Source organism: Lagenorhynchus albirostris, chromosome 17 (genome assembly GCF_949774975.1).
Source record: "Lagenorhynchus albirostris chromosome 17, mLagAlb1.1, whole genome shotgun sequence".
Classification (NCBI taxonomy): Eukaryota; Metazoa; Chordata; class Mammalia; order Artiodactyla; family Delphinidae; genus Lagenorhynchus; species Lagenorhynchus albirostris.
Window position 1 is genome coordinate 51,316,725 of NC_083111.1, and position 27,017 is coordinate 51,343,741.

At 40.9% G+C, this 27,017-nt stretch overlaps 2 protein-coding genes across 3 annotated transcripts in view; both read left to right on the forward strand.

Moving 5' to 3' along the window:
- Positions 1-1,365: 1,365 nt before the first annotated feature.
- OXR1 (oxidation resistance 1) overlaps positions 1,366-27,017 on the forward strand; it is a 375,079-nt gene continuing 349,427 nt past the window's right edge. Inside the window, exon 1 of one of the 2 annotated variants that reach the window (XM_060127554.1) lies at positions 1,366-1,473. In XM_060127554.1, the coding sequence (XP_059983537.1) occupies positions 1,451-1,473 (23 nt within the window). In that variant the 5' untranslated portion in view covers positions 1,366-1,450. The remainder of the gene's footprint in view (positions 1,474-27,017) is intronic. The other variant, XM_060127556.1, reaches the window with a different exon arrangement.
- On the forward strand, positions 10,651-12,352 carry LOC132508402 (serine/threonine-protein kinase MARK2-like). Its single transcript, XM_060128565.1, has one exon. It carries the CDS (start codon positions 10,651-10,653, stop codon positions 12,115-12,117), a length of 1,467 nt encoding a protein of 488 aa, XP_059984548.1. The 3' UTR covers positions 12,118-12,352.

A 27,017-nucleotide genomic window follows, 5' to 3' on the forward strand; every position in this document is an offset into this window, starting at 1 on the left:
CCCCCCTCTTCCTTTCTAATAGGCACCTTGGTTTTTGGTTGGACAGATGGCTGCCTAGGATAATGGCTGCATTTTCCAGTCTCCCTTAGGATAGGAGTGGTCATGTGGCTACACTCCAGTGAATGAAATGAAAGTAGAAATTTCATGCATCAATTTTAGGGTGCATCCTTCTTTCCCTCTTCCTATTTTCTGCTGGCTGGATGCAGACACACTTCCTGGACTCAGCAGCTGCTTAGAGCATGATGGGGAACCACTTGTTGAGATTGATGAGACAACAGAAAAGGAGCCTACATCTCTGGTGTCCGCAGAGTTGCTCTATGCACCTTGGACTTGTTAAGACTCAAGATTTGTTTTTGAAACTTGCAGCCAAACCTAGTGGTAGTAGTGTGGGGCATGTTTTCTTTGGAAATCCTTCCCAAATCTCTTGAATGGGTTGGAAGCCCCTCTTCTGTGCTCCCATGTACTCTGTGTAAACCTTTCTTATCCTATTTCATTACAAGTATCTTTTTTACATAAAACTTTTTTTGAGGGCAGGAACAATGTCTTATTCATGTGCCATTTATCTGTATCCCTGAGCTGTACCTAGGATAGACTAAATGCACATAGTATATGTTCAATGAATGTTTGGTAACACTACTGGATTAATGACCTGAACTAATGAAAGTGCCTAAAATAGTATCATGGAATTGATTGCACCCTCAGAAAATTTTTGATTCAAGATCATAGAACACTGTACACAGTATATGCTGCAAAAAAGTGTGTGGAACTGTTTGTTATGTAAAAACACACTGCTTATCTCCCATGTGTTCCTCATTATAAATTTTCATTTGCTCGGATGTGGTAATGAATGATTTTTGATTAAAGCTTTGGATAGGACAACAGTTTGTGCCAAGGAGCTTTTTTTTTCCCAGTATCTGCTACTGACTAATCAAGATGTTGATCTGATCTTTTTATCACAAGTATATAAAACTGATTTAGAAAGCATAATTGATTGACCCTATGGGGAAAAAGTTCAGTGCCTCTAAAAAATATATTCTCTTCCCTCCTTGTATTCTCTACTTCAGGGAATTAACATTTTATTAACCTTTCCGTTTATTTTCAAGAAAAAGCATTCAGCTCATCACAAACTTGATTTAATTTTCTTTGGTTTATGACATGTCTTATATTTTAAGAAAAAAATTCATATTTTCTTTTGTGTGACTTATACCATGACAAAACTATTGACCTGGATGAAATAAATCTGTGAAAAGTTATATAGATCAGGTACTAAAGATATCATTTTCTTCCTTTTCTTTCCAGGTCTTCTCAGACTGTGCGTAACTTAGTGGTCTGTGCATCGTTGCGGTAGCCAAGCTAAAATTCCCGGTGGCCTTGTCCGCTTGATCTACTCATTCCCTACTCTGAAACCAAGAGAAGACTGTGCCACAAGAGTCCTCCAGAAATTGCTACAATGTCTGTATCTAATTTATCATGGTAAGTGAATGACTTCCTAACTTTAAATGCAAATACACGTATATCATGAAGCAATATTTTATAAGTTGTATGGTCAGAACTAAAACAGGGAGAGAACTTAAAAATCTGTTTTCAAGAAATTGGTGTCCTATGTTAGGGTGAGGAAGGCAACCTAGAATTAAAAGTTTGGCACTTTCAGTACCGTGGTGTCTGGGGACTCTGGAAGGGGTTCAAGCCTCCCACTGAATCCGCGTGATATCCACTGCCTTTCTTTTCAGCACATTCTGGGAGAGAGAGGGATAGGAATATAATATCCTTTCAACATTCATATCCTCTGTGATATGCCCAGATTCAGGACTAACAAGCTGTAAGCGTGGCTCTAAGGGTAGGATAGACATTTTCTCATCAATACTTTTCTTCAGACTTCCTATTTCAACAGACCTACCCAAATTAAACTGAGTAGAACTCAAATATGGAAGAGAAATTTCCTTATAGATTGATACCTCTAAACAGCTGGCATTCTGAATAATCTCTGACTTACACTTCATGTTTAAAAGCTGTTTGTGGTTTTAAAAAAGCATGAAGATATTTTTCTGGCAAATAATCAGCAACTTTTCCTTGGCAATGAAGAGCAGTACTAGCAGGGATGAATTTTAAGCCATTTTATTGAACCTTGGATTTTTTTCTGTATATAAAGAGCTGAACAAGTGATATTATACAAATTCACGGTATTCAATATGTGAATGTCAGAAAAACCTGGTAATCTTTTCTGTTTCCTTAAGAGCCCATCTTATCCTTGTCTTCAATTTGTACTGGAACCATAGATAGCATCAGATTAAAGACTAGTTTCTGCAGTGTAATTCCATGCATTTAGTTTTAGTTAAGTAAACAATTTCTTTAGGGCAGAGGATGGAATCATCTGTTTAGATTTAGAGTAGTATTTCTGAGGGACCCATTTTTATGGATGTCTTAGACTATGTCCTTGGGTCCCTACTGGGTGCTAAGGATCTCAGTTTGGAAAAAAAAAATAATTGAAGAAGCTTGAAATATATTGGAAAAAAAAAATATATTGGAAATATATTGGAAAAAAAATAATTGAAGAAGCTTGAAATATATTCTGTAAAAATAAATGAAAAAAACATTTAAGTTATGAATTATTACTGCAAAATGTTTCCTTTTATATTATTATGAAAATAAAATTATCGTTAAAATTTAAAAACTAAACTATTTCTGTAAAACTTGTGAACCCATTCAAACCCCTAAAAGAATTATACGCCTGGCAGACGTGTGTGTTGGAGGTGAATCCTCAAAAGGAAGACTGCATACCAAAGAAGAAAAAGAAAGAGAAGGAGGAAGGGGAGGGGACAGAAGAGGAGAAGAAAGAGGAGGGGGAGGGGGAGGGGGAGGGAGAGGGTTGGGGGAAGAGAAGATGAGTAAGAAGCAGGAGAGGGAGAGGGAGATTAAAACACACATGTGATTGCCATAGCTCAAGGTAGGCTGTGGTGTGGCCTGGTTCACAGAGTCAGGACAAAGCTGACACAGGAGCCTGTCCTTGGTTTGTACCTCAATGAACAGATACCTTGATGTGAGTGAACACCACACAAAGAGAAAGATTGTATCTTGTGGTTCCAGTCCAATTGTCCAGCCTGGCTCTTAGAATTTAGTGGATGTTCTATAAACTTGTGCTGTGTGAATGAGTGAAAAAAAATGCAAAGCAGGTAATTCAATGGGAAATTAATGTTTTTATTCGAGAAGAGAATTAAAAGTTAAAAAGTAAAAATTATGAGAGTATCTTATAGATTTCATATATCTTAAATTTGTTAGAACTCTTTCCATGTTAAAGGTTCAGATTTTACAGAGATAATTCTTGGATATTTTCATTCGATGGTATCCTTAATTCTGGCCACAACTGATGTTCCATGTTAGATTTCCACATAGGGAGCTCTTAGTTTGTTTGACCAGTGTCATCCCTTCATACAACTGTGTGCCATTTGGCACTTCCATTCTCCCTCTTAGAATTTGGGCTCCCCACATACCGGCAAGAACGAAGTATAGAAAGGAAATCTAAGATATGCAAAACAAATCATTGATTTATTTCACTTGCACTCAGTTTAGAAATCATTAATCTTCTTTTTTCACATTAACCTTTGTAATTCTTCTTTATTTCCTAACATTTCTCATCTACAATTTGGGAAACATTATCTTATAAATATTTGAATACAGATGCATGGTAACTCATCAATTCTCTGTGAGAATTTCTCACAGATCTACATTAATTTAGTGAAATTATTATAGTCTAGGGTCTGGCTCTCTGTTTTGAAATCCAGAAACTAAGATGTGAAAATACTGACATTGGAAAATAAACTGGGTTGCCAGACTACTAATTGAAATAAAATATGTAGGTAATTTTTAAGTTTGCGGGATGCTTGCTTTGGCCTGACCAGTGCATCCTCTAACTGTTACAGAAAACTATCTGAGAATCTAAATCAGAAGTTTGGCTGATGTCACATTGTCATGGCAAGGAGAGTTATACGCTTCCAGAGTTCAAAGGAAACAGGATAGGCTGCGCCTGGCAGGATTACCTGTCAATAAGGGATGTATCTGCCACATACCACCATCTGTTTCTCAGGGCAGCTTCTTCATGGCTAGGAGTTAGAGGAACACTGTCAGTGTTTGTCACTCTGATCCTTCTGTTCCATGTCTGCCAGACTCTCCTCAGCTTGGCTTTCTCATTAATGTTAGCACCGCCTTTATAGTCAAAACTTACTTCAATCTGTGAATAGTTTGCTCTGCCTACCATGATTTTGTACATACCTGACCATAACCGTGTGTTGATTTTAAAATTTAACTCTGAGGCTTAATGGGAGAAGGGATGCCTAATTGTGATCCCTACACATAACCTAGGAATTTAGAAAATATAGGTTAAGATACTTACATTCATATTTACAACTATCCAAGCAATCCTCCCAGCTTTGAAATACCAGTATAAGAAAATTGTCTTTTTACATATTAAAACCAAAAAAACTTCTTGCTCTAGAAGTTATGTGTATGACCCCTGAAAAAATATAAAATAACTTGGCCCTTTCATGCAGAATCTCAAAAAGAAATACAATCTAGGAAAGTTCCAAATTTCTGGGAAATTATGAAGTGTCAATCAGGTAAGGAGGTTGGTGGGAATTGATTACGAGTCACAGAGGGACACAAAACGGGTGTTTCATGAATCTTTGTCTTTAGTAAATAATTACCAGAGGGAGACAATGATTGAGTTGACGTTGGTTAAGATAGAGGCAGAGGGATGTACAGAATCCATTGCAGACGTCCACAGACAGGTGAGAGGTTCGAGGCTATGATCTGAGGGAAAGAATGGTTGCTGGTAGCAGAGATAATTAGCAGGGGACATGAGGAGGTACAAAGAGTTGAGAAAGGATCCTATGTCTATAGCACAAAGAGGGAAAAGCGATGATGCCGAGAAGCGCTTGGAAGAAATTTCAGTGCTTCCTTTTCTGATAATCATCCTCAATCCCTCCTTTTAAAAATGTTTTTATAAGATATATATGTACATATATATATAAACATTTTATATGTACATATATGTAATGTTTTAAAATATACACTTTTTACAACATGCAATCTAAGTAAATATTATCAAGAGTGAACATTTACATGGCATTTACCATGTACTAGGCACTTTTTTTTAGATACTTTGTCCATATACTCCTCACAACAACCTTCTTAGGAATGTAATATTGTTATTTGCATTTCCACAAATGGAAAAGTTAGGCCCAGAAAGTTAAGTAATTTGCCCAATATGATACAGCCACTGAGTAGAGAGTTAGGAAATGAAGGCCGCCAGCCATTTAGTGCTCCTAACCACTAAACTACCCCTGTAAAACCAAAAACTCTCGGTGTGAAAACAATATCCCTGCTCTGCTCGTGTGGCTTCAAAGCAAGCGCCCTAGTTCCCATTTCCAACCAGAATGCTTCCCTTAATTTCCTCCAATAGGGATATCCTGGCATCTGTCCTGGAAGGAAGGGAGTGTGCGGACCAGGAACCCTAGCAGGCGTTAGCAAGGCAGGATGTGGAATGAGCCCCCTGATTTCTGAGGGGCGGTAAGGAGGTTGTTGCTAGCAGAAACTTAGTTCCAAAATTCCATAAAGTGAGCTAACTACTAAACTACTAAATATACTACTAAATGTAAATCTTAGTTCCACTTGTTATGTTACAGGGTAGAAATTGTCAGGTTTTCAGCGTAATACCAAAGAAGCACACCAGAGAGATGCCAGCTCTTTGCTGTAGTTCAACTGAAGTGGCTCTTCAAGTGCGCGTCTCATAGAGACCCTCCACTGCTAAATCCAGTACTTTCTGCCTCCCCAGACCATCTTGCACCCTCAGCTTCCATTATTTTAGTGTTACTGTACATACGTAGGTCAGTATTTAGAGAGAGATTCTAGTAGTGGCTCAACTTACTTTGCCAAATGACATCTCTTTGACCCCAAATTATTTTTCATTGTGATATCTGCACACACTTCAACTTTTGCCCTATGGTGTCTTAAAGACATTATGGCACCTGACAGAGGTGAAGGTAATTCAACTAGAGCCAGGTAGGGGAGGAAGAGGATAGTGGATGAAAGCAAGAAGCCAAACAGGCAGTTAAAATCAGTTGAGCATCTGTAATGTGCCATGTGCTAAACACAGAGCGGTGTTGGTGGAAAGTAATAACTGCTCTTTTAGGAGCTTATAGTTTGGCTAGGAAGACTAAGTGAGGTTGACCCTTGAACAACGTGGGTTTTAACTGCACAGGTTCGCTTATATGGGAATTTTTTTCAATAAATACAGTTGGCCCTCAGTATCTGCATATGTGGAAACTGTACTGGACTCGAGCTTGGTGGATTTTGATATCCTTGGCAGGTCCTGGAATCAGTCCCCTGCAGATAGCGAGGGAGATGACTGTAATCAAATAACTGATTTAATGTGATAAGCGCTCTAAGAGGATGTCCAGGGTGTTTTGAAAATCAAAATGGATATTTGTTTTTTCTGCTTTATTTTTCAGAAATACAAATGCACCTCTTGCATTTGTTTCTAAAAATTAAGAAGTATGCTAGTTACAAAGAGTTAAACGCTCTACAATTATAAAGCAGAAATAAAAAATGAACGAAATCCTGTCATTCATAGAAAGCCACTGTTATAAATGTGAGATATATTCTTTTCTACATATACTCACATCTTTTTGCAAAAATGGACTCAAACCATGCATGATATTTTGCCATCTTCTGTTTTCACTGAACAGTTTCTACAGCCATCTCTCTATTTGAAGGGTATAAAGTGACATCATCACGTGTAAAGTCTGGTGACACTGTATGGCAGTACTGTTATTTATTTCAGCCATCCAGATTGGACCTTCATATGTTTTCTAATTTTTGTTTTTACTATTGTAAATATTGATACTTCTCGTGAGATGAAAATTATTCAAACATTGCTGGGTCACAAGGTACTGTGCCATTCAGAGTACCTGGCAAGGCCCTATCTTGTTGCAGCTCCTGGAATTACAGACATCAAGGCTCTGGAGAAAATATGGGATTTCTGAGAAAGTGTCTTGTCAACTCATCTCCTTTTTTATTTTAGAAAAGGACCCATCATGTATGCTAACCCTTTCACCAGATGTTTAACCTCACTACCATTGAAAATGTGCTGATAATTGTCAAAGAAATATTTTCTTATATTTGACTAATAGAATTTTATCAAAAGTCAACAAAATATTCTATCACGCATGCCCATAGGTTGGAAATATAACAAAAGTCTGAATTCTGTAAGTTATTGAGATATTGACTAAATTTAGAAGCAGTGAATGGTTTTTATTGAATATGCCTGTAGTATAAGATGCTATTATGAATGTGGGGAAGTTCAGTAATGCTGTAATAGGAGATTAAAACTAATTTGAATTATCTTCTTTATCCAAATATAGTGTGTTAGAATCCTAGAATTGAAAAAGATGCAAAATTTGGTTTGTCAGATTATTCACATTATTTATAATATTTTTATCTAAGTTCTTCTTTAATGAATAAATGAAGAAATGTATCATTCCATATCATTCTTTGGCACCTGCATTTAGGAGAAAAAAAAAATTCTGGAGAGATGGAGCAGCCTGTTTATTCTAAGGAAGGGGGAGAAGGGGAAGAATCAGGATGTTTCCTCAAATTGGGAGATTGGGATCGACACATATATACTATTGATACTATGTGTAAAATAGACAACTGCTGGGAACATACTGCATAGCACAGGGAACTCTACTTAATGCACTGTAGTGTCCTAAATGGAGGGGATATATATATATATATATGTATGGCTGATTCATTTTGCTGTGTAGTGGAAGCTAACACAACATTGTAAAGCAACTATACTCTGATAAAAATTAATTAAAAAAAGAAGTAAATATTAAAAAAATTGCCTTAGCCACTCTACTGCAAACTACTTGTCCTATTTACACTGTTAAATAGGAGGCTCTCAGGGACAGGATCTGCAGTGGCAGAGGAAGCAGAGATTTGAATTGTCTCTATTTCTGGAGGGATCAGAACCCACAGGGGGGAAAAATGTGGTTGAGTAGAGATTGCAAGGGGAGTTTTGATCCTGAGTTTTACAGTAAAGGTTAAAAGTCAATTGTCAACAGCCTACTATTGGAGAAGAGGGAAAAAATAAAAAGGTTACCCATAAATATAAAGCTAACACTTTGAACTGAAAAAAAGATGAGAGCTTCTGAGTGATAGGACAGGCTTAGCTGGTTAGGTACTGTGAGTATTTCTCAGTGTGGTAAGTGCATGTTGAATGAATGACTAGTATATTAAGGTACTGGGAAGAGAGAGTATATGTATGTGTGTGTATATATATATATATATATATATATATATATATATATACACACACACACATATATATATATATATACACACACACACACACATTCTTTTTCATATTCTTTTCCATTATGCTTTATCACAGGATATTGAATACAGTTCCCTGTGATATACAGTAGGACTTTGTTGTTTATCCATTCTATATATAATGCATCTGCTCATCCCAAACTCCCAGCCCTTCCCTCCCCCAACCGCCCACTCCCCACAACCATAAATTTGTTCTCTTTGTGAGTCTGTTTCTGTTTCTTAGATAAGTTCATTTGTGTCATGTTTTAGATTCCACATATAAGTGATATAGTATGGTATTTGTCTTTCTCTTTCTGACTTACTTCACTTAGTATGATAATCTCTAGGTCCATCCATGTTGCTGCAAATGGCATTATTTCATTCTTTTGTATGGCTGAGTAGTATTCCATTGTATATAGGTACATCTTCTTTATCCACTCCTCTGTCGATGGACATTTAGGTTGTTTCCATGTCTTGGCTATTGTGAGTGGTGGAGTTCAGCTTGATTTTAAAACTATTCCAGTTCAACTGAGAAAAAAAAAAATCAAACACTTTTCAGGTCAATTGGATTGTCATTAAAAGAGTTAGATTTATTCATTTATACTTGTTTTTATGTTTTTTTTCTAAAGAATAGGTTCATTGTTATGAGTTGTATAGGAATCTAAAAATAATTCCTGTACAGAGATAAATTAGTATATTTTAATTGCATTATTTTTATGTAAATTAGAATTTTTTATGGTTATATTCATGCATTTCTTCATTCAACAAATATTTTGAGTGCCTACAATGTGCAATTTTCAGTGCTGTGGATAGAATAATAAATGAAACAAGCCCCTACTCTCATTAAAATTACATTCTAGTGCTGAAGACAAATAAACAAATTAACAAATATGTTTTATAATATCAGATAGTGGTAAGGATTTTTTTTTGATTTGTATGTGTTTTATTCTATATTAGTCTCTTAAATAGAAAACAAAAAGTGGAGCTACAAACCTAAATTACGATAGTACTAGCTTTTCTCATTGCCTGTCTATCTACTTTTACCAGAGGTCTTTATTTCTTCATAAGGCTTTGAGTTACTGTCCAGGGTCCTTGACTCCAACCTGAAGAACTCCCTGTGGCAGGCAGGTCTGGTGGTTAAGAACTCTCTCGACTCTTGATTAACTGGGAATGTCTTGATTTCTCCCTCATTTTCAAAGGAAAGTTTTGCTAGATACAGGATTCTTGGTTGGCGGTTTCTTTCCTTCAACACTTCAAGTACATTGAGCCGTGCCATCTGGCCTCCGAGGCTCCTCATGAGAAATCTGCTCACGACCTTCCTGGCAAATCTTCTCTCAGCTTCATAGACTTTCATAATGTACCTTATCGTGTCTTATGCAACAGAACATTTTGTATAGTATCGTGAAGTCAGTTAAGTTGTAACATTATTTTGAGACCAGAATTTAAGGAAAAGGAATTGAATATTTCAAGTGTAGACATTATGAGGTCTTCAAAACTATTACACATTTTCAAACTAGAAATAAAAAGACCACTGAAGTATCCTACAGATTTTAATTTATAACAAAAGTGAATACCGATATCTAATAACACACGTACAGAAAAATTTCTTTGGGATCCTTTTTCCTAAGTGTAAAGGGGCCTTGAACTCAAAAAGTGAGAAAACCACTGGGGTTTATCCCCAGCGGTGATGGGTCCATTTCTTGCTCTGACCTCAGAATGCCCCACTGTGATGTAATTCACAAGAACCCAGCTAGGCAGGTATTTAGTCCTTAGAGCCCGGGAAGCTGCTTTTGGTGACCTGACGGCCTTGGACCCACAGTTAGCTTGTTTTTTCCTTGTTTCTGCCATTTTGTTGATTTTTTTTTACTCTTTTCTCTACCCTTTTTTATTTTTCTCATTTTTCTTTGTTCTTTGCCTTTTTCTCATTTTTCTTTATTTTTCTCTCTTTATCATTTCTTTTAGTTTTAAATTTGTTCTTCTCAATATTTTGGTGTTTCCTTTCCATTTCTTCTGCTTTCCTTTGTTCCTTTGTTCTTTTTCTCATTTTTATCTTAATTTTAGTTAGTATTGCCAGATTAGTACAGTTAGCATAGTCAGTATTGTTGGTATAGTTAACGTAGTTGGTATAGTTAATACTTTATTAGCATAGGTAGTGTAGTTAGTACTAGTTAGCGCTGTTGGTACAGTTAGCATACTTAGCATTGTTAGTACAGTTAGCATTGTTAGTTAGCATAGTTAGCATTTCTAGTTAGTGCCGTCAGTCAGTGTAGTTAGCAGGTCACCATGATGGAGGGCCTCACAGCCAGCTCTGCTGACAAGGAGGCTCATATTGATGATTACGAGATCCTCCACACCATTGGTGAAGGCACCTTCGCTAAAGTGAAGCTGGCCCGGCACACTCTGACCGGGACACAGGTGGCTGTCAAGGTCATTAAGAAAAGGCGTCAGAGCTTATCAACTTTCCAGGAACATTTCCGGGAAGTGCGCAACCTGAAGGCTCTGAATCACCCCAATATTGTAAAACTGCTGGGGGTGATTGACACGGAGGAGACATTGTTCCTTGTGATGGAGTACCTCAGTGGGGGGGATATGTTCAGCTATTTAGTGAACCATGGCCGTATGACAGAGGCGGAGGCCCGAGGCCCGTTCCAGCAGCTGGTCTCCGCCCTGCAGCACTGCCACGAGAGGGGCATCGTGCACCGGGACCTGAAGCCACCGAATATCCTCTTTGATTCTAACATGAATCTAAAACTGACAGACTTTGGCTTCAGCAACAAGTTTGATGACACTGCCAAACTGGACACGATCTGCGGCACACTCCCGTATGCTGCCCCAGAACTCTTGCTGGGGCAGAGCTACAGCGGCCCTGCGTTGGACGTGTGGAGCCTGGGAGTAGTGCTCTACACCATGGTAACTGCATGCCGGCCCTTTGTGGGAAAAGACGCCCACGAGCTGCGGAAGCGAATCCTACAAGGGCAGTACCCCATCCCACCTTACCTGTCTTTGGAGATAAGGGGTCTATTACAAAAAATGATTGCCCTCAACCCCAGTGACAGAGGCACCTTACCTGACCTCATGAGACACCCATGGGTGAACATGGGCCAGAAGGAGCCACTCCAGCCACCCTGTGAAGAGGACCCAGAGGTGACAATGGTGAGGACTCTGGGCATGACTCGCGATCAGGTCCAGGACCCAGGAACAGGCAGTGTGAGCTCCATGAAACAAATGGTGGGGTCCTCCATCATAACTGTGAGGCCCTTGCCTTCCAGGGACCTCAGTGGCAGTGAACGTGAGCCTTCTTCAAGCTCTGAGTTGTCCAGCCTGATAATCAGATGGCTCAACCAGGGAGAAAATCTGCAGCTGCAGGAAGACCAGCAGGCAGGGCAGAAGACCAGTGAGCCTGCCTGGCCCCCTCCCAGCCTGCAGTCGACGACTGCCACCCCCAGCCTGCAGTCGATGACTGCCACCCCCAGCTCAGCCCACCAGTGTGGCCCTGGGACATCCCTCTCCACCAGCAGCAGGATTGGAGCCCTAGAGGGAACCAGCTGCCCCCCGGGGGTGTCCAACACTGGAAGGTCCTCCCACGCTGAGCAGCCTGAGAGTATGTCCTCATCCACTCCCTCTGGCCACAGCCAGAAAAAGCAAGGGGTGGCTAGGAGAATCTGGAAGTTTACATTAAAACGCCTTTGTTGCAAGCTACCCTGCGAGGTGTGTTATAATAAAGTGAGCCCATCTGAACCCCTTGAATGACCGAGGCAGAAGGTCAGGCCACCACGCTCCCTGGGACCCAGTCCAGTGGAAGATTAGTGTGTTCTCTGCGCGGCCTTCAGAACCATCGTATCCAAGACCCTGACCACTCAGAGGATGGTCCGGAGCAGCCCAGGCGACTGAAAGAGAGACCACCGTGGCTGCAGGTCCACCCCTCAATCCCCACCTGCTTGAAACTTAAGAGAATGGACTGTCATTCCTGGGGCACGTCTCCCCTCCCCCACTCTTCTGTCTTCTGTGTTGGTGGGGGAGGGGGATAGTTCTTGTTCGAAGAACTCCTTGGTTCTTCCAATTCTAGTTAATAAACTTGATGCTCCAGAAAGATGTATCGCACTGTGCTTTGCATCGTCCCTGCACAGAATTGGGGCTGTGCATTTTCCAGTTAGACAAGTGTGTAGCCATGTAGTGCTTGGAGTTAATCAGAACAACTGAAGGGAAAAATGACCTGAGAGAATTAGCACAATGACTCCCAGCAGCAACAACTGCTGCACTGCAGGGCAGAAATGCAGGAAGTGTGAAGTACCTTCCTGCACTAACATTACCGAACATTTTCAGAAGGGCCGAGGGGAACTTTTGGTCCCTGCAGCCTGTGTTAATTACAACAGAGAGGCCCATGAAAAGATAAGAAGGTCCCGTGAACCAGCCTGTGTGCGGTGTGGTAAGGTCCCAGTGCAGCTGAGTTTCATGACTGTCGCGCAGCAGTTGGGCTCTCCTCTTCCCCCGTGCGGAAGGACCGTGATGCATGGGTTTATTTTATTTTGTTGATGTACACCATTTTAAAAGTCTTTATTGAATTTGTTACAATACTCCTTCCGTTTTATGTTTTGGTTTTTTTGGCCGCGAGGCACGTGGGATCTTGGTCCCTGACGAGGAATCCAACCCGCACCCCCTGCACTGGAAGGCAAAGTCTTCACCACCTGACCGCCAGGGAAGTCTCTTTTTTAATTTCATTATTTTGATGCATGGGTTGGACCACGGGGACTGGATGATTATACTAGATGATCATACTCTCAAAACACTAGATTTGTCAGCGTTACCTGGTTCCCTGGTTCAATAAGCCCTTGAACACACGGGTGACTGGAGCAGGGGCTTCTTCCCAGAGGCCTCTCTCTGGGGGCACATGCTCTCGGAGGCATCACCTGCACAGTCCCATTGGCTCTCGTCTGCTTACAGGTCACTTGCCGACTGCGGAATCCTTCACCACAAGACACAGAGCACTCTGACCACGTGCCCATGAACCACCTAAGTACAGATACTCGAGGGGCAGTCCCAGATGTTACAGGGCTGGACCCAGCCATTGGCTTCTGGAGGTGCTCACAGAAGGCCTCACTCATTTCCTGCCCGTTGGCCATTACGCACTGGGGTCTCTGAACTCGGGCTCCCAAGTGGCCGCAAGTGGCACAACAATGTGTCCAGCGACCAAGCTCCCAGAAAGTCTCCAAAGCCCCACCCATCTATTGCACTTGTAAATACCACATTTCCCTGGTCTGGAGAGAAGTAAAGGTGAGAATCACCCGTGTCCTTTAAGCCAGTGCTCCAGTCATACACTTGCTCTCCTTGCTCAGAATTTGGATTCACTTGGGATTCAGTCTCTCTCTCTGCTCTTTCTTCTAGCACTTTAGAAGTAAAAAGAGTTCCCGTGAGTGCATTAATCTTTTGCATAATGGAGTGAAATGGCACTGGATTTCATAGTGATCCCTCGGACCTGTTCATCCTCTCTGCTGTCCATGTACCTTAACTTGCGTGCCAGGCGGCTGGAGATGATGCCATTGCTAGATATAAGACAGTCAGCCAGAGTAGCTTTTCCATGGTCAACATGAGCCAAAACACAGATATTCCTGATGTTAGCCGTGTTTTTCTGGAGTTGAATCATATTATCCAAACTATTGAGCACCATGGTCACTTATTTCCTGTGACGGCTGCCGCCGCCCAGCCAGCCCAGCGCGAATCACAGCGCCGACCACCCAGTCTCCTGTTTCTTCAGGGAGGCAGATCTTGTTCTCCCATCTCCTCGCTCAGCTGCCTTACGAATAAACCCTCTCTTTGCTGCAGACCTCGGGGTCTCACTGTTTTGACTTGCTGTGCATCTCGACTTCTTTGTTCTTCTCTTTGTTTCTGCCCATTGAACTTCTCCCATTGCTGGCCGTCTCCCGGGTGGGGATTATGGAAATCTGGTGGAGGAGCATACTGGCAGGGCTGCGGGTGGCCAGTTCCTGACTGGATGCCTTCTCTCTTCACTCGCCTTGAGGGGCCCACCTGCACAATTGTTCATATCCTGGCTTTGCCAAGCTCAGTTGAAATACAGCAGTGTCTTGTTTAATCCCAGCAGAACATCTGAGGACATTGTCTCAGAACTCCTCGTGGGTACATTTCCTCTGGGAGGGAGCTGTGAAGGAGGAAAGGTTTGCACACACTAGGAAGCCCCTTCGCGGGCGGAGACTGCGGGTGGCGGAGGGGGAGAGCTTCGAAGCCGCGGAGGAGAGCGCAGCAACAGGGGTGCGGAGGGCAAAGCGGAGAGATTCCCGCACGGAGGATCGGTGCCGACCGGCACTCACCAGCCCGAGAGGCTTGTCTGCTCACCCGCCGGGGCGGGCGGGGCTGGGAGCTGAGGTTCGGGCTTCGGAGGTCGGATCCCAGGGAGAGGACTCGCGGTGTGAACACACCCTGCAGGGGGTTAGTGAACCACGGCTAGCCGGGAGGGAGTCCGGGAAAAAGTCAGGACCCTCCGAAGAGGCAAGAGACTTTTTCTTCCCTCTTTGTTTCCTGGTGCGCGAGGAGAGGGGATTAAGAGCGCTGCTTAAAGGAGCTCCATAGACGGGTGCGAGCTGCGGCTAAAAGCGCGGACCCCAGAGACGGGCATGAGACGCTAAGGCTGCTGCTGCCGCCACCAAGAAGCCTGTGTGCGAGCACAGGTCACTATCCACACCTCCCTTCCGGGGAGCCTGTGCAGCCCGCCACTGCCAGGGTCTCGGGATCCAGGGACACCTTCCCCCAGTGGTAAGGATTTTGAAGAATAATCAGCAGAGTGAAAATATAGAGTGATGGCAGGCATGGGGAATTGGTGAAGAAAAGCCTCTCTGACAGGTGGCACTTAAGTAGAAAGGGAATGAGCTATACAGCTTCCAGAGGAAAGCCATTTCAGGCAGAGAAACAGAAGGACAAAGGCTCTGAGATGGAAATGTACCTGGTGTGTTTGAGGAATCATCAAGGAAGCTAGTTTGGTGGAAACAACCAATAGAGGGGAGAGTCCTAGGAACTGACTGAGCTTGGAGAGGTAGCAGGGACCATGTAGGTCACCAGAAAGACTGAATTATATTCTAAGTGTGATGGAAAACCTTGCCCTCACTTATCACATTATAGGCAAAAGTTCGTATAAAATATAAATTTAGAGAAATTCAGTGTTGGGAAGAATTGAGTGTTGAAACCAGAGTCTTAATCTGATTTCTATTTAAAAGGACCTCTCTGTGATCTACAGATTTTATTAAAAGAGTTTATATTATGTTCTGAATATAAACATACAGCAGATATGATTAATGAGATGTAATAATGAAAGGTTTTGAATGAAAAACCGTTTTTCGGGAAAATAGCCTGTGTCTCCTTACTATCCATTTCAAAAGATCCAACAAATCTGATACATCTGCGTAATTAGGGCCATGATATAAAAGAGATTTCATCTACAGAAATATTCTATCTTGCATTAAGGAGCCTATCAGAAGAAGGTGAATGAATGCTTTGGTAAATTGTGGAAATTGAGAATATACTATCAATTATCAGACCTTTGGGTTCAAGATGGCGGAGCAGAAGGACGCGCACTCACTCGCTCTTGCAAGAGCACCAGAATCACAACTAACTGCTGAACAGTCATCGAAAGGAAGACACTGGAACTCACCAAAAAACACACCCCACATCCAAAGACAAAGGAGAAGCCACAGTGAGACGGTAGGAGGGGCGCAATCACAATAAAATCAAATCCCATAACCACTGTGACTCACAAACTGGAGAACAATTATACTACAAAAGTCCACCCACTGGAGTGAAGGCTCTGAGCCCCACGTCAGGCCTCCCAACCTGGGGGTCCGGCAACAGGAGGAGAAATTTCCAGAGAATCAGACTTTGAAGGCTAGCGGGATTTGATTGAAGAGCTTCAACAGGACTGGGGGGAAACAGAGACTCCACTCTTGGCGGGCACACACAAAGTAGTGTGTGCATCAGGACCCAGCGGGGAAGGAGCAGTGACCCCACAGGATACTGAACCAGACCTACCTGCTAGTGTTGGAGGGTCTCCTGCAGAGGCAGGGGGTGGCTGTGGCTCACCATGGGGACAAGGACACTGGCAGCAGAAGTTCTGGGAAGTACTCCTTGGCATCAGCCCTCCCAGAGTCCACCACCAAAGAGCCTGTAGCCTCCACTGCTGGGGCGCCTCAGGCCAAACAACCAACAGGGAGGGAACCCAGCCCCACCCATCAGCAGACAAGCAGATTAAAGTTTTACTGAGCTCTGCCCACCAGAGCAACACCCAGCTCTACCCAACACCAGTCCCTCCCATCAGGAAGCTTGCACAAGCCTCTTAGAAAGCCTCATCCACCAGAGGGCAGACAGCAGAAGCTAGAAGAACTACAATCCTGCAGCATGTGGAACGAAAACCACATTCACAGAGAGATAGACAAAATGAAAATGCAGAAGGGTATGTACCAGATGAAGGAAAAAGATAAAACCCCAGAAGAACAATTAAATGAAGTGGAGATAGGCAACCTTCCAGAAAAAGAATTCAGAATAATGATAGTGAAGATGATACAGGACCTTGGAAAAAGAACGGAGGCAAAGATCGAGAAGATGCAAGAAATGTTTAACAAAGACGTACAAGAATTAAAGAACAAACACCTAGAAGAATTAAAGAACAAGCAAACAGAGATGAGCAACACAATAACTGAAATGAAAAATACACTGGAAGGAATCAATAGCAGAATAACTGAGGCAGAAGAAAGGATAATTGACCTGGAAGACAGAATGGTGGAATTCACTGCTGTGGAACAGAATAAAGAAAGAAGAATGAAAAGAAATGAAGACAGCCTAAGAGACCTCTGGGACAACATTAAATGCACCAACATTCGCATTATAGGGGTCCCAGAAGGAGAGGAGAAAGGACGCGAGAAAATATTTGAAGATTACAGTCAAAAACTTTCCTAACAAGGGAAAGGAAATAGCCACCCACGTACAGGAAGCGCGGAGAGTCCCAGGCAGAATAAACACAAGGAGAAACACACCAAGACACAAAGTAATCAAATTGACAGAAATTAAAGACAAAGAAAAATTATTAAAAGCAACAAGGGAAAACGACAATAACATACAAAGGAACTCTAATAAGGATAACAGCTGATTCCTCAGCAGAATCTGTACAAGCCAAAAGGGAGTGGCATGATATATTTAAACGAAAGAATCTACAACCAAGATTACTCTACCCGGCAAGGATCTCATTCAGCTTTCATGGAGAAATCAAAAGCTTTACAGATAAGCAAAAGCTAAGAGAATTCAGCACCACAAAACCAGCTCTACAACGAATGTTAAAGGAACTTCTCTAAGTGGGAAACACAAGAGAAGAAAAGGACCTACAAAAACAAACCAAAACAATTATGAAAATGGTAATAGGCACCTACCTATTGATAATTACCTTAAATGTGAATGGATTAAATGCTCCAACCAAAAGACACAGGCTGGCTGAATGGATACAAAAACAAGACGCACATATGTGCAGTCTACAGCAGACCCACTTCAGACCTAGGGACATATACAGACTGAAAGCGGGGGGATGGAAAAAGATATTCCATGCAAATGGAAATCAAAAGAAAGCTAGAGTAGCAATACTCATATCAGATAAAATAGACTTTAAAATAAAGAATGTTACAAGAGACAAGGAAGGACACTACATAATGTTCAAGGGATCAATCCAAGAAGAAGATATAACAATTATAAATACATATGCACCCAACATAAGAGCACCTCAATACATAAGGTAAATGCTAACAGCTATAAAGGAGGAAATGGACAGTAACACAATAGTAGTGGGGGACTTTAACACCTCACTTACACCAATGGACAGATCATCCAGGCAGAAAATTAATAAGGAAACACAAGCTTTAAATGACACAATAGACCAGATAGATTTAATTGATATTTATAGGACATTACATCTGAAAACAGCAGATTACACTCTCAAGTGCGCATGGAACATTCTCCAGGATACATCATATCCTGGGTCACAAATCAAGCCTCGGTAAATTTAAGAAAATTGAAATCGTATCAAGCATTTTTTCCAACTACAATGCTATGAGATTAGAAATAAATTACAGGGAAAAAAATGTAAAAATATGCTGGAGGAGGGCTTCCCTGGTGGCGCAGTGGTTGAGAGTCCGCCTGCCGATGCAGGGGACACGGGTTCGTGCCCCGGTCTGGGAAGACCCCACATGCTGCGAAGCAGCTGGGCCCGTGAGCCATGGCCGCTGAGCCTGTGCGTCCGGAGCCTGTGCTCTGCAACGGGAGAGGCCACAACAGTGAGAGGCCCGCGTACCGCAAAAAAAAAAAAAAAAAAAATTACATTTTCTTTATCAAAGAACATTAAAGTTTTCCTACTGCTGGTTCCACAAACTCATTTTTTATTATGAACAAAATCAATTAGTTCATCGCTCAATGCTACTTAACTTATTAATGCTACTCCCAAGTAATAAGAAATATCTGTATTTCATAATAACTAGACTTGAACTTGTGAATGTGTTTTGAGTCTCTAGAATTGTAAAGTTAACTGCTCTCACATTCACATTGACAGAGGTCACATAAATGATATCTGGTGAACTGAAACTATTAATTATGGAAACCACGTTCAATTCAAGTGAACATTTTCCTTTGATCTAGGTCTGCTTAGATAAAATGGTGCATGATTTTACAACTTCCGTGCTAAATATTCAGGCCAGCTCAGCGACAGTAGCAGAGAGAGAATAACCTCCTCTGACAGATGATTTCTAAAGAGCCGGCCGCACCAGGCCTCCCTTGTTCAGTTGAGAGCTCGTGGTAGAAAGTGCAAGTTCTGACACTCCACCGTCTTTTCTGACAGGGACATTTCACGCAGGAGAGACGCTCTTGTTCCAGATGGTTTTTCAGCTTTCTGCACACTAGCTTTGTGGACTCCTGCTGTAACTGAAAATTGGTTTTACGCCAACATTTGACAAAGAAATTAGATTAGGTTAACTACTCTTTGGTTTTAGATTACTGATATTAAGTGCTTTCATGAATATGACAGAAGAAATTGAAATTCAAGTTAAGTGATGTCCCCAGGTAAATTTTCATTTAGACATTTTCCCTGAGGTTTTTATAGTATCATAAACCTACATTCAGATACAGAATTTGCATAGAATCAGGCTCATTGAAATTTTGATGATCTTTTTCAATCTATAATATTCTTTTTAGTGTTTTTATGGAAAACTAGCTAGATATTTGAAGTGACTGTAAAGATGATGATATGAAAAGATTTGAAAGGCATCTATTAATTCATCTGCATGGTGAAAGCATTCATTATGTTTATTACTTCTGGGTTCTCATGAACTGAGTAAGAGAAAGTAATTTTCTTGAAGTGAGGATTTGCTTGATATCCCTCCATAATTTTTCCAAGTTCTAAGCATTTGGAGAATAAAACAGACATATCAAGTACATACTGTATTTGGCAAGTTGTAAATGTGATTGACTGAAGCATTGAGCTATAGCTGTTACCAGAACATATATTATGAGATGTCTGAAACTTCAGCTTCCCAGTTAGCATGTATCTGGACAGCCAACTGCTAGGACAGAGATGAGGTCATCTTGCACATTGCTGGCACCTGGTACTCACCAGATGCTTTGCACTCATAACTAGCTGAACGTTCACCGGAGCGTTCAGTCTAATTCCCCAGGCACTGTAATGGACAGGATATATATAGTATGGGTGGAAAATCTTGTTTAAGAAAAAGTCCAACATTGGAACAGCAGGTAAAGTGATTTGACTGTCATAAAGCTAGTCTGTGTCTAATGTATGATAATGTAAGAACTTACCTGATATTTGAGAAAATAAAACAGCTCTGTTCCCATCCTGTGATCTTGATTTTTAACCTCTCCACTCCGGAGGAACTTCCTCAGATCCGTGTTCTGTCATCTTCTGCCTTTCCTGACTATCTCTTAGCCTTTTCACATCGACATAAATTATTGGCTGGCACTGGCACAGTATTTGCCTAAAATCATAGACCATTTTTGAGAAGGAAGCTGTGAGGTCACGTAGGGCATTGGTTACAGAGTCGGGGTTCATGGACACAGGGCAGTCAGTGACGAACCATCTTGTTAACAAATGAGAAAAACAAAGATAATATCAGACTAATTTTGCTAAATTTCTTTTTTTTATCTGAAATGATTATTTGATATTAAAATGGTCTTTTATGCAAAGAAAGCGCTAATAAATAATAATCATTGTCCCTAATTAAGAAAAGCAGAAGTACTTAGCCTAAAATACTAAGTGGATGTCCAATTTTAATTTTCAGATTTATGGTTCTATGAATCTAAGAGTCTGGGAACTACTGACCTAGTTCAGATAATTACCCAAGCCATAGATCCCATCAACAGAAATCCTAAGTAGTGATAATTCAGCCTTTTCTCAGCACCCTTCCTGTGAGTCCCCAGCCTAATGGGCTGCTCATATGAATTTGGGCTTTCTAATTATTACAAGTTTTCCTCTACATTGGCTCTAAGTCTACTACTCTAATTACTAGTTCATCATTTTACCTAAAGCCATATATGCTGTGTCTAATACAACACTTTCCCAAATATCTTCTAAAGACCAGTGATTCCAAGGTATGTGTTAATAGGTATCATGAGGAGGAGGGGGGACCACAGACAGATTATTTGGGGAAGAATAGTTCAAACCAGTAGATTGATTAATTTCAGTACTTCACAAATTCTTTATTGGGCTAATTCATTTAACAAATATTTATTGGGCATCCACTACATGGCAGACAGTGTTCTATATTCTAATCTATACTGGAGATATTTAAGAGGAAGATATAATAATCTGAGTTTTCCAAATTTGGACTGCGGTACCTTTTTTTTCTTTCTTGTAGCTGGTGTTCTTAGGGGCAGCACTAAAATCATTAGATAAAAGCTATTTTTTCTCCTTCTCTGCCTTTCTTTAAAGATTCACAAACTAAACACGTTGATTCGTTCAACTCAGTTACATGATTTCCAGTCCCTTCTGCTCTACCCCGGACATGCCTTAACTTGTCTTTAGCTTCTGTTAAAAAATATGGCTAATAACTGAACACAAAAACCAGGTTTGGCTTGACCTCGTGCAATATGGGACTGCTGTCTTCTTTTTCTGGGTGTATATTCCTATAAGTGCAAGAGGAGCTCATTTTTGTTTAGTTTTGCTGTGCCTTGTTTTTGCCATATTTATCATGTGCTTGTTAAATATGAGCTCTGAGCCTATCACGAGCGCACATCTCTATCAAGCATCACCTTGTTAGAGCTGGCCCATCAACCTGTCACCTTAAGATCTTTCTGGAAATGTGTTCATTGGACTTTTGAGGAAGGCTACCCACTGAAGTCTGTTCTAAGTAGGGACAGGTTATTGAAGGAATGAGTCTGGAATAATGAGGACAGGTATCTCATCTACACAGCTTGCTGTACTGCAGGAACAGTGACACAAGAAAGTGTCAGGGGAACACTGAGACAACGGGACCATTGGGCCTCACAAAATTGAGCATGTGTTTCAAGAACTGAAGGCCGGGCTTCCCTGATGGCGCAGTGGTTAAGAATCTGCCTGCCAATGCACGGGACACGGGTTTGAGCCCTGGTCCGGGAAGGTCCCACATGCCACGGAGCCACTGAGCCCACGGGCCACAACTACTGAAGCCCGCGCATCTAGAGCCTGTGCTCCACAACAAGAGAAGCCACCGCAATGAGAAGCCCGCGCACCACAACAAAGAGTAGCCCCCCACTCACTGCAACTAGAGAAAGCCCACGTGCAGCAATGAAGACCCGATGCAGCCAATAAATAAACAAACAAATAACTAATTTTCTAAAAAAGAACTGAAGGCCAGTTAGGATGCGCTGATGCCCTAGTGACTGTCATCTCGTTGCACCAAGGAGCAAAACTTTACTGATCTCTCTTCTAGTTCTTTTGTATTCATCTAATTTAACAATGCCTGACTTTCCTTGTGACCTTCTGATTCTGTACCTGCTACCACTGCTTAAGTCTCCCCATATATTTCAAGCTGAAATGGTGGCCCTATGAGTGCACTGCTATCTTATTTCAATAATTTTCTCTCAATCAAGCAATTCTTCTACTATGGCAGTTCTAATCTATCATATGGCTCATGTAACAGGTTTGATTTTTGATAACTATCTTTGAGATAAGTTAGTCCTAAGTAAGACCACAAGTAAACTAAATAGATTAGTGTAGAATAGTGGGTGGTTATTAAAGTGTGGTCCCTGGGCTAGCAGAATTAGCATCACCTGGGAACTTGTTCCAGGCTCCAGCCCAACCCTACTGAATCAGAAAATCTGGGCCTGGGATCCAGCAATCTGTAGTTTATCGAGCCCTCCAGGTGATTCTGGTGCGTGCTCAAGTTTAAGAACAGATGGGTATAAAATTGTCTCTCTAGAGTCTAGATTTACAGTGTGACTGCCAAAAATAATGACTTTGGGCATAATTGATATGCAAAAGATCCTTCTGATAATACTTAACTAACAGTTTCAGCTGTTTTTTTAAAGTTGTTTTTTGACTGGAGGAGAGCATTGTCAGCATATAAGATCATGCTTCTTTTCCTGTTAGCTGCGGCATCCAATTGATGTAAATTTCGGAGCAATATTTTGGTACACATGTTAAAAGCAACAATTCTGATTTCTTAATGTTTAAAACATTCAGAGAGGAATGTGTGTTGCTGGAGGCCATTCTTGCCCATTCTGGTTTTCATGGTATTGATATTTAAAAAATGTATAACAGCTTTATTGAGATAGAATTCATATGTCATATAATTCACTCATTTAAAATGTACAATTCAATAACTTTTAGTATATTCAGAGTTGTGCAACCATCACCCCAATTAATACATTTTCCTCACCCCCCCAAAAGAACCCCCGTATCCATTAGCAGCCACCCCCCACCCTTACCTAATACCAATCCCATACCTAACTCCCCCCTCAGTCATAGACAACCACTAATCTACTTTCTGTCTCTATAAATTTGCCTCTTCTGGACATTTCATATAAATGGCATCATACAGTATATGGCCTTTTATCACTGGCTTCTCTGACAGCATAATGTTTTTAAGGTTCATCCATGTTGTACCGTGCATCAGTAATTCAGTCCTTTTCATTATTTCAAATCATTCCAAATAATGGCCCATTAAATATATCTAAATATAGATGGTATTTTAAATATAAATATACATTTTATTTATCCATTCATCGGCTTATGGACATGGGTTGTTTCCACATTTTAGAATAAATAATGCCACTGTGAACACTCATGGTGCAGGTTTTTGTGTGGACATTATTTTCATTTATCTTGGGTAGGAATTAGGACTAGAATTGCTAGTTCATATGGTAACTCTGTATTTAATTTCTCTAGGAACTGCCAGACTATTTAAGTGGCTACATCATTTTACATTCCCGTCAGCAATGTATGAGTGTTCCAGTTTCTCCATATCCTTGCCAGCACTTATTATCTGTCTTTTTAAAAAATTAATTAATTTTTATTTTTGGCTGCATTGGGTCTTGCTGCATGCGGGCTTTCTCTAGTTGCAGCAAGTGGGGGCTGCTCCTCATTGCGGTGCGCGGGCTCCTTATTGCGGTGGCTTCTCTTGTTGCGGAGCACAGGCTCTAGGTGCGCGGGCTCCAGTAGTTGTTGCACGTGGGCTCAGTAGTTGTGGTTCATGGGCTCAGTTGCTCGTGGCATGTGGGATCTTCCCAGACCAGGGCTTAAACCCATGTCCCCTGCATTGGCAGGTGGATTCTTAACCACTGCACCACCAGGAAAGTCCATTATCTGTCTTTTGAATCTAACCATCTTAGTGGGTATGAGTAGTATCTCATTGTTTTGATTTGTACTTCCCTAATGATTAATGATGTTGATGTTAAGCCTCTTTTTATATGCTTTTTGGCCACTTCTTCGGAGAAATGCTATTCAGATCCTTTGCCCATAGTTTAATTGAGTTATTTGACTTTTCAGTATTGAATTATAAAAAATTCTTTATATATCTTTATATATCCTAGATGCAGGTCCTTCTCAGGTATATGACTCGTGGTATTTTTTTTTTTTTGATAAAGGCTTGAAGGACTAGATGTGATTTCTATATATGGAGATGGAGATTAATGAGAGATTTGAAAAAGTACATTTTCTTTTCAATGAAACAGAGTAGCAGTGGTCACTGCTATGATAATTCAACATCAACTTCACGTGTTACTTATCTAGGCTATTTAATTGAGGGATTTTACTTCAAATTTGTTGAGGAGAAAACCAATGCAGAGTTTTAAGGGAAAGAGAGTTTCCGTAAGGGGTGGATAGCCAAATAATGAAGAGTTCAAACAGAATGAGAACTAAATATAAGCTGTGGAAATTAGGATCCTGGTTATTTGTGAGACAAGAGAACAGTTTCTCTGGAATGATGGGGCAAGAACCATAATATACTCAGCTTATGTGTAAGGGAAAAGGAGGACATGGTGGCAGTGTGCATGTGCCTTTATTAAATTGGCATGTGATGAGTAGGAGAGAGGAGGCTGGTCATGAAGTGGAATCAGGAACAAGGAAGAGAAGGGTCTTTCGATTGGAGAGATTTGAGCATGTTTGAGGCAATGGATAGAAAGTGTGTGGAGAGGGAACAATTGTTTGACCATAAAGGAGAGGGTGGTTGCAAAGTCTCAGTGAGGTAGGGCGGGGCAGAATAGAAAACATAAGGGGAGTAGTTCCTTATTGGCCGTCAGGCCGCCTCTCTGAGCTCCACAACCATTCTCAGATGTGGGACCCAAACAAACAGGCTGTACCTTTACTGTTCACGTCATTTTCTGTTGGTCTCAATGAGATTTCTAACTCTCATCGCATTCCCTCCTCATAATATGTTCATCTGAAGCTTCTATCAAATCATCAGTGTTGATTTGTTCATGAAGAAATGTTTCTTATTATAGAATATTCTGTGTTACTGAGTTTTTTTACAGTGACAATCTGTCTGAGGCAAGCTTTTAATTGAAAAATTCACCTGATATCCCTTACAGTTCAATATTTTAACGGCCTAAATATACCTCTAGTTACCTCACAAATCCAGGTGCCTACGGATCTTTGAAATGGTTACTGATTTTAATCTCTTAGCCAAAGCAAAACTAATAAATAATCTACACTGTTCTAAATGTTAGATGCTTAACAAACAATAATCTAAACATTTCTTTCTAAATTACAAGCTTCCTTCAGATGATTTTCTTTTTGTTTTTATGTTTTATATGTGAAGCTTTCCCATCGACCTAATATCAATATCTGGAGAATAAGTGTACAGAAATCAGACTTTTAACCGACCAAAAACCAGAAGACCCAACTTTAAGTCCCTCTGCAGTAACTAACTGTCTCCTTGGGTAAATCACAATCTGGACACCTTATTTCTTCCTGGGAAAATTACGAGGTCAAAATGAAATCGAAAGTGGCTTCCAGATTTGTTACTTTGTGAGTCTTTATGTAAATTTGGAGTTGCATTTTCTCTCTTTGTTTGCTAATCCAGATCTCCAAGTTAATATATGTATACCATTCTGATTTAAAGATATAATGCAACATACTATCTTATTTTCTCATTGATGATTTTTTTTTAAATTGATTGCAAATCCTTCAAACCGAAATCCTGGTGTTTCCTTCCTGTCCTGAATCTTTTCATGTAATGTTCATTGAGAGCCGCTTGCCAGGCTGACCCAGTCTCAGGCCTCCTGAACAGCATTTATACACGTGCTGGACCTCCTTCTCCATGTGAACCACATTTGTGATGACTGCACTCTCGCCCCACAGCCCAGCCATACCAGAGGGTCCCAGCAATCTGGTATTTTCTTCTCTACTCCAAATTCTCCTATCCAGGTCTGTGAACTACAGTGAGTTTGTTTGTTTGTTTTGTTTTGTGGGGATGTAGATGGAGGACTGTGGGCACGTTTTCCATACTAAGTACTGCGCTAGGTACTCTGTCATGTAATTTCAATTATTTTTTTTTCTTTTTTCTTTTGGCCACACTGCATGGCTTGCGGTATCTTAGTTCCCCGACCAGGGATTGAACTCAGGCCCCGGCAGTGAAAGCGCTGAGTCCTAACCACTGGACCGCCAGGGAATTCCCTTTAATCTCAATACATTTTTATGCCTTTCCTGGAAATTGGGTCATCACCAATTTATACATGAGGAAACAAAGACTAATTCAGGTTAAAGAACTTACCCAAGTAAGTGGAGGGAGGTTGGCTGAACCTCTGACAGCTTACATCCAAAGTCTTTGCTCTTTGCTACTCTGTTTTTGTACATCTAGAGTATCCATGGGGAGGAAGAATACTGGGCTTACCTAGGAGGAAGAACTTTAATGCTCTTTTCACTTTCTTTTTTTCCCCTGGATGCCTCGAAGGGTGGGGAGGAAAGAGACTTGAAGTATATGGGGAAGGAAAGATTGATACACATATCTCTGGAGAGCGTGCTCATTTCATTTCAAGGTGTCTATTTTAATGGAAATCATGTTTTCCCATTGTTAATAATAAATGATCATAAAAGCAGTTGTCATCCCTTGAGTTGCTCGTGTAATGAGGCAAGAACACTATTGATCAGTGTTTTAATTAGGTTATAGCATCAAAGGTATTTTTAAATT

Coding starts and splice junctions, on each gene's coding strand:
- LOC132508402 (XM_060128565.1), top strand. CDS start 10,651: ATGATGGAGGGCCTCACAGCCAGCTCTGCTGACAAGGAGGCTCATATT.